The sequence below is a fragment of the Orcinus orca genome, chromosome X (genome assembly GCF_937001465.1).
Source record: "Orcinus orca chromosome X, mOrcOrc1.1, whole genome shotgun sequence".
Classification (NCBI taxonomy): Eukaryota; Metazoa; Chordata; class Mammalia; order Artiodactyla; family Delphinidae; genus Orcinus; species Orcinus orca.
In genome coordinates this window covers 60,348,606-60,357,080 of record NC_064580.1, presented here as the reverse complement: position 1 = coordinate 60,357,080, position 8,475 = coordinate 60,348,606, and the positions used below count along the sequence as shown (strand labels likewise).

Sequence of the window (8,475 nt, the reverse complement as noted above, 5' to 3'; positions counted from 1 at the left end):
GGTGAGGCAGAGTGCAAGAGATGAGACTGGGAGACTAGAAGCAAAGGCCGTGACGAAGGTGAAAAACTGCTAATCCCCAGGCCATGTGGGGCCTGCAGACATATTTAGCCCACACAGAGGTATATGGGATTTTTTTAGACTTGAGCCAACATTTTGAAATTAGAGGCTTCACGTAAAATTCTCGAGTCCTGATGTCCCTTGAAGAATGAGAAGACCTGGCAACGCTGGGCCCACATTCCCACAAGTCAACCCTGGGCTTGAGCTGCCCCTGTAGACATCCACACCCTGCACTTGTCACCACTTCCAGCCTTGGCGTCCATACTTCAGCCAGCCCAGCCCACTTCCTTCACTCACACTTCTCTGCCTGATCCCTGCTGAACACATGATGGGGTTGAATTTGTATTTCCTTCTCTAGAATGGCCTACTACAGAGTTTCCCCTTTTTTTCTGAGACTTGAGCCAACAAGCGGTGGCACAGAGGTTCAGCATCCTCTGGTCCCGCCTCCTCCCCAAGCCATAGACTTTTTCCTTGGGCAATTTTTGACACCACAGAACAAAACCAAGAAGGGAAGGTTATCATCAAGTCTTACCATTTATTTCTTTATGGGGTTAAACAAGAGCAGAGAGGCTTCTGCCCCACAGTGCAACAAAACAGAAAGCGGTACACATACAGAGACTCTCACCGAAACACAGAGGCAGGGGAAGGGCGACAACTGAACCATAGCCAGGTGAGGGAGGAAGGGACAGGGACTACTAGGAATCCAGCTTGGAGACTCAGTCATAGGAACTAGTGCAAGAAAGTCCTACTCATGAAGCACAGTGTAGAAAATGGCGTAAGAAAGCTGCCCAGCTCTGCTGCCTGTGACGAACGGCAGGGGCAGCTGGAGGGGTGGTGGAAGATCTGGGCAGTGGGGTGGATGGGGACAGTCAAATGACTTCGAGGTGGAGTGAGGTGCCCCTTTCCCCTGCCACTGGGCAAGGCCCTGGGCTGGTCTGAGCCAGGGGTCTCCTGGGCACTTGGTGAGGGGGAAGAGGGGATGGGAGTCTCCAAGGGTCCATTCCCTGGGGTCCTAAGGTCCCCCTTTACTTCCCGGTCCCTTTGTCCCTCCTGAGGATGCAGGAGTTACAAGGCAATACATAGAGTCTCTCACATCTACAGAAGCATCTCTGGAAAGGAGCCAGCACCTCTTCCCCTCCCCAGCTGAAAAGAGCACTCTAGGGATGGGGTATGTGGCTAGGCCTGAAATGCTGAAGGCCAAACATGGAGTGTGTGGGCAGGGCACAGGGCTGGGCAGGGGGAGGGGAACACGCTGTGAGAAATGAGAAAACTGGCAGGGAAGGACTCCCTGGTCTCACAAAGCCTATTTGGGGACCCAGCTGAGGCCCTTGAATGATTCCCTCTCTACTAGTGAGGTTTCCCATTTATCCCCCAGCCAGCTGATTCCAGCTGTTCCCTCCCCCTCCCCCTTTTGGTTTCCCCTAATGCAGCTCCAGGCCCACCCCTCCCCTTAACTCACTGGCATTGCAGCCCAGGACACAGGCCCTTCTGGCACTGAAAGCCGCTTGGCCTGTCCCAGGAACACAGTTGTGGCTTCCTTTCTCGTCTGCTCCTATTGGCTTGTAGATGTCCCAGGCCATGTGGCCTCCCACCCCTAGGAGATCAGCACAAGGCTAATGGCCCCCAAGGGGCTCTCCAGGCCTCTTCTCTCGTGCAGCTCTCTAGCCTGACTAAACACTTCAAGTCTCTCAACCAAGGGACCACAGCACATTGTCTTTATTTAGCAGGTCCTCTTGCCAGTTTCTGGACTTTCTCCAGCTAGGGGCACGGGTGGCTGGATTAGGGGACCTGCTACAGGGTGAGGAGCAGTGTAGTGGTTCCACAATTGGGATAGTAACCCATGGGGTCAGGGATGAGAAGGGATGAATACTCTTTGGTAGGCTGGGGACGGGGACAGGCTGGGGATGGGGGAGGCTCATCTCTGGAAAGCTCTGGGGCAACGCCACCAGGGTTTCCGTCATGGAGGCCTGGGCTAGGACGAGTTGGGGGAGTCTGGGGACCCAGGCCAGGCCTGACCCTCTTGGGCTTAAGTCCCTCCTCCCCATGGAGATCAGAAATGGAAACGTCTTTGGCCCCAAGGCCAAGATCTCCAGGGCAAGAGTGGCCCTTGGGAGTATGTGCACCTTCTGTAAGATATGGCCCTTCAGACAGCGGCAGTCTGACCATGTGCCCTCAGCCTTCTGTTTCAAGGCCCAAGAACCCAGTCCCTGTGCGCCTTCTCCAGAGGGCTCCTTACGCAACCCTTTCTGATTTGGGGATGTGTCCTCGAGCCTGCCTCAACACTGATCATCTGCCTCCCCAAAGCCAGGTGGTGACAGCCCATTTAGCCATCTCTCTAAGCCCTCTGCCCACCTCTCTCCTCTCCTCTCCCTCTTCCCTATCTCCGCTCTCTCCCGCCACTCATTCTGCACCCACTTCCTATACCTCATGGCCTAGGGTGCTGGGGCACAGCTTAACTGGGGCCCTGACCTAGCCGCAACTGCGTACACCTCATGTCCCAGCTGGGCCCTTCCCTGTGGCGGCCCCACATGGGACAAGGTGCGCTGGAGCGGGAGGAGGGCTGCTGCGTCGTCTGCCGTTGCCTGCAGGGGTGTGGGCAGGAGGAATTAAGGATCGTGGCAACAAAAGGAATGCGGAGGGGGGAAAGAGCTTCTCCCCTCTGTGCCCCCCAACATTCCCTGAAGAGCCAAGGCTGGGTGAGAAGCCTCCTTCCTTGGGGTCAGGGCTCTCAGTGGTGGTGGGCATTTCCACCCCCCACTACCCCCTTTTTTTTTGGCTAAGCCCCATAGATGGGGGCCTGGGAGGGGGGCACCTGCTGCTCCTGCCTTTTTCTCCTGGATGAGTTTTGCAGCTCCCTGGGGCCCTCTGCGGTTCTGTTGGAGCTGCTTTTGGAGTGGGGGTTGGTAGGGGGCGATGTGTGATTGCCCCATTTCCCCCACCCCCCACCTGGTCCTACACCTCCCATGGGAGGGGCCCCCGCCCCCTCCCCCTGGGGGGGGCGCTGGAGCTGATGTCGGTGTGTGGTGGAGGTCTGATCTCCCTCCTTGCTGTCACTCTTCCCGAGTCAGGCCCTCGTCTAGGGCAGGCAGTGCCTCCAGGCCCGGTCCCCCACCACCCTGGCCGCTGGAGAAGGACACCATGGTATGGAGGAGCATGAGAACAAGGACGTAGAGCCGGATCCTGCTGGGACTGAGGCGGGAGCCCCCAGAGACCGGCAGCAGGGAGGGATTGTGGCTGAGGTGGCCTGGGGGGTCGTGGCGGGGGTGGTAGTGGGGGTACTGTTGGTGGTAGTGGTGGAAGTAAGAGTGGTGGAATTGCTGGTGGTGGGTTTTAGGGGCTTCAGACTCCTTGAACTTCTTCTTCTCCGACTCACAGGAGACCCACTGCACGTCACAGCACTTGGTTTCCGGCCGCTTTGGCGAAGTATCCAGCAACCCTGCCAATGGATAAGCAAGGCGGGGTGGGGTGCTAAGGGGGCTGCTGGCTATGTCTTTCTGAGAGAGGTGATTGTCAAAGCTGGGGCTGCTCTGGTAGTCCTGCCCAAGACTCTTCCCCCTGCCCCTTAGCATCGTCCCTTTCTGGACACATCTTCCAGGGACCCCAGACAGTTTTTCTGGGGTAACTCCCTGGCCAGGTATGTTTTGGATACAGATGGCCACTCTGCTCTCTCCCCCTATTCCACTTTGCCCCATCCCAACCTGGGGCCTCACTACCTACTCCTGCAGCCACTAACCTTCTCCTGACCCAACTTCCCTGTTGCCCTCCCTGCTCCCACAGCCCCGACCTGGTGCCTGCTCTGGGCCCCTGGCCTCCTCCCTCCTCCCAGGGCCCTGCCTTTACCTGTACAGATAAAGCCAGGGAGCCCTCCGTACACCATTTCCTCATTGTCAGGGAGGATAAAGGGGCACCGGGTCTGCACCTCCAGGCAGTATTGCTTGCAGGGCACCCAGCGCTGGCATTCCTGCTGGGTCACGCTGAAGTATTCTGAGCACAGCCAGGCCTTGTAGACAGCCTGTAGGGAGAGGAAAAAGCATCAGCCCAGGCGCCAGCCCCTTTCCGCTTCAGAGGAGAGGGATGAGGAGGGGTGTACCTATACTCTGTAGGGGGAGGGCACGGTGTGCTCACCAACCCACCCTCAGGATCCAGGGGGTGGGGAAGAAGGGTTTGGGTCAAGACCACTACCTCCGACCCTAAAATCTCCCATTTCATAGCCAGAACTCCCAAGTCCCCAATCCGCAGTCATCCAAGACTTTGAATTTGTTCATTGGTAAAATCACAAAATGACTCCTATATCAGAGCTGGAAGAGGCCCATCCAACCATACCATTTTATAGCTGGTCCCGCGAGATGTCCTGACTTGTCTGAGGTCACCTATATTGAGGTAAATTTCACTTCCATTCAATTCAGCAAACATTTCTTTGGCTGATGGTGTTAAGTTTCTAAACTCAAGAAGAGAGATGGAGAGGATAATCTTTGCTTTACCTCATTAGGGTGTTGTGTAGATCAAATAATATGACACATATGAAAATGTTTTGTAAATTCTATAGTGCAATACAAATGTGAGGGGTTATTTTTAATAAAAACAGGAATCTGCCTTACCAAGCACCACATGTGCCTTCAAGCTCTACTTAACCCGTGCTCTGTCCTGTTGGTGTCCGCCCTGGAGTGGAGCAGACACCACATTTCATTTGGAAACTTTGCTTGGCCGTTTCACTTCGTGGGTATACTTCCTGCCCCTCATCTAGCCCATTTCCACCAGGCACTTGGTCCTGGCTAAGAAAGGTTCCCTGCTCTATACTCTTTGGCTATCATCAAGACCAGAGTTCCTCAACGGCGACACTACTGACATTTTGGACTGGATGATTCTTTGTAGTGGGGGCTGTCCTGTGCATTATAGAATATTGAGAAGCATTTCTTGCCTCTACCCAGTAGTTGCCAGTCGCATCCTCCCCCTCCTCATTGTGACAACCAAGAAATGTCTCTGGCCATTGCCAAATATCCCCTGGGTGGGGGGCAAAATCATCTCCCATTGAGAACCAGTGATCTAACTCCTTGCTACTGAAAGTGTGGACCTGGACCAGCAGCATCACCATCACTTGGAGCTTGTGAAAAGTGCATAATCTCAGGCCCTGCCCCAGACTTGACAAGTCACACCTGCATTTTAACAGGATGCCCAGAGCCCTGCCCACATCCATTCTTCGTATTTTCAGGGGCACCTTCCCATAGTTGCTCCTTGTAGCGATGGTTCTCCGACTTCAGTGTGCCTCAGAATCCCCTGGGACACTTGTTAAAAAGGCAGATGCCCCCCTCCAATTCAGCTTCAAGAGGACTGAGGTGGGCTCAGGAATCTGCCTTTGGAACAAGGGTCCAGGTCATTCTGCGGCCAGAGGCCTTTCAACCACACTCTGAGCAACGTGGTCAGAGCTTCTTACACAGATTTTAAACATTTACACTCAAATACAAATAACTCCACGGTGAACATGGACTTGGGCAATGTAATCCCACACTGGCCTTTTCCAAAGTGGGGGCAGGGGCGTGGTGATGGGTGGTAGTGGGTTGTGGTGCAAGTTACCCCCCTGAGGAACACAGATGTGATACCTCACTGGCTTCTCAAATTTAACATGCTCTAAATCTTAAAATTCAGTTCTTGTTTTTACTCCAAATCTGCCCACGCCCCTGAGTCTTGACCACTTCGGTTAAGTGCCATGACCATCGACCTGGGTATTCAATCCAGAAACTTAGGTGTCAGCCATCACTCCTCTCTTTGCCAGCATCCCCACACGCAGTTCATCAGCAAGGCATGCCAATTCTCCCTCTACTTTCACGACTCTGTGCAGGCACTGTCATTTGTCACCTGGACAACAGTCTCCTATGTGGCCTCCCCACCTCCACCCTTGCTCTTTCCAATGCACTGTTTACACAGGAGTAAGAGCAATCTCAAAATGACATTCAATCACGTTACTCCCTTGCTTCAAACCCTTCAATGCATTTAGAATAAAACCCAAACTTTCGACCACAGACTTCAAACCCCTGCATAACTTGGCCCCTGTCTGTCTCTCCAACCTCATTTTCTCCCTCTCCCATACGGCTCATAATGCTCCACACGCTGAGGTTTTCTTTCTTTTCCTTGAACATGCCCTACTTCTTCCCACCTTGGGGCCTTGGCACACACTGTTCTCTTGGCCTGATATACTCTTCCCCTGCCCCCCACCACTTTTGGCCTGGCTAGGTCCTTCTCAACTTTGAAGCCTCAGTTCAAAAGTCACCTCCTCAGAGAGGGTCTCCCTGACCACTCTAGTTAGAGAATGCCCCCTCATTATTCTTTTTCTTAAATGTTTCTTCACCACAAGTATGAGTTTGTCTGCATCCTTGTTTTGTTTTTCTCTGTCAACCTCACTAAAACGTAAGACACATAAAAGCAGACGTGGGTTGGTCTTATTGACCATATTGAGTACTCATCACAATATATGTAAAAAAACAAGTCTTGTTGATGGAATGAACCAGATGAGTAAATGAGGACATGTCCCTACTCTCAAAGAAATTTCAGTTTCATGGATAGACAGATCTCACTTGAAACGATGGCACATTTTCTATATTATAAGAGAAGTTAAACCAGTGGCCACTGGAGTGAAGCAAATAGAAAAGCCAGAAAAGATTTCAGTGAGGTTATGAGTTGAGCTGGGGGAGTTCCCTGGTGGTCCAGCGGTTAGGAATCCACCTTCCAATGCAGGGGCGGTAGGTTCGATTCCTGGTCAGGGAACTAAGATCCCACATGCTGTGGGGCAACTAAGCCTGAGGGCCACAACTACCAAGCCCACGTGCTCTGGAGCCCACGTGCCACAACTAGAGAGAAGCCTGCATGTTGCAACGAAGAGCCCGCACACCACAACGAAAGATCCCGCGTGCCACAACTAAGACCCGAGACAGCCAAAAATAAATAAATAAATATTTTTAAAAAAAGAGTTGAGTTGGGACTCAAGGTAGAATTTTAGATGGCATGGGCAGAGATGAGACAAAAGGGCATTCTGGACTGAGGCAACAGCTTAAGCAAAGGTACAGATGTGAGCACATCATGGTGTGCTAAAAGAATGGAGAACGGTTTCATATGAATGAAGTGCAAAGGATACCAATCTCCCGTGGATGGACACTTAAGTTATTTCCAGGTTTCCACTATCACAAACAATGCTTTGGTGAGCGAGCAGGTCTGTACACACCTCTCTTGAACACTTGTGTTACATTTTATTTATATAAACTCAAGAGTGAAATTATTGGGATAAAAGGTATGTGCAATGGAGTGAGAAGGGAGTGGAAGGAGGTGGAAAGGAACAAGTAAAGGTAAGAGGCAGGGGAAGAGGGAGCTACAGGGGTAGGAGAGGGGCTCAGGGGTTGGATAGAGTGGCAGTGGAGTCCAGAGGCACAAGGGAGGAGGGGAGGAAGAAAGAGAGGGTAAGAGAGTAGGGAGTTGGAAGGTAAGAAATGGTGGTTATAGCGGGGGTAGGAAAAAACAGCACTGGGGAGGAAGCAGGGGAATAAGAGATGGAGGGTGTAAGGGAGGTAAAGAGGTACAGTGAGGGTGAGAGAAGATGAAGGGTAAGAAAGAGTAGGGGATAACAGGGTGGGGGACAGGAGACGTGGAAGATGGGCTGTGAAGAGGAGGGGTAAGAAAGACGGAGGAAGAAAGAGGAGGGTTCAAGAGCCAGCAGGGGAATAAAGGGGGGTAAAGAAGATGGGAACAGAGGAAGGCCAAGATAAGAAAGAGGGATAAGACAACAGAAGGAGATGGGGGAGACAGAAAGAAAAGTAAGACAGGAAACAAAAGGATATCCCTAACGCTAAGGGCCCCAGTACCCTGGAGACTCCCCCCCCTCCATCTTGTGGGTCCCAGGGCGCCAAGAGGCAGCTCTGTCCACAGCCTCTGCCCCAATCTCTGCAGCCTGGACCCAGAGTCCACCCCCACCCTCACCCTGAATTGTGTGGAACAGCCCAGTCCTCCACTGCTGGGGTTCAGAGGCCCCTGCGCGATTCTCCCTGGGCTCTTTCGGTTTAATATTCCTGCTCCCAGGTGAGGCTGCAGTGGAGGGCCAGCTCTCCTCCCAGGCAACTGCAATTAGCCTAATAGCAGGCGCTGGTGGCCGGGCACTCCCCGCCTCTGCTCTGGGAGAGAGAGAGGGAGTTGAGGGAGGCGGGGCTGGGAGAGGGGTGGCCTGACAGTGGGAGGGAGGCCTTTCTCCTTAGCTAGACGACCCTCCCTCAGGCCCCAGGCCCCAGAGTCACCATGGCGAGCAGGTTGCCTGAGGAGGACACCAGGCCTGTGGGAGGCAAGACAGGAAAAGGCAAGGAACTAGTGAGAGGAATGGAGGAAGTAGAGTGACACGGGGCTGAGAGGTAATCCAATTCCTTAGCCCCACATATGGCCAGC

At 53.2% G+C, this 8,475-nt stretch overlaps 1 protein-coding gene across 1 annotated transcript in view; it reads right to left on the bottom strand.

Moving 5' to 3' along the window:
- Positions 1–572: 572 nt before the first annotated feature.
- The window catches only part of NALF2 (NALCN channel auxiliary factor 2), a 29,178-nt gene continuing 21,275 nt past the window's right edge, over positions 573–8,475 (bottom strand). The window contains exons 2-3 of the mRNA XM_004275788.2: positions 3,898–4,069; positions 573–3,493 (exon numbers count right to left, since the gene is read on the bottom strand). Of these exons, the coding sequence (XP_004275836.1) occupies positions 3,108–3,493; positions 3,898–4,069 (558 nt within the window). The 3' untranslated portion in view covers positions 573–3,107. The remainder of the gene's footprint in view (positions 3,494–3,897; positions 4,070–8,475) is intronic.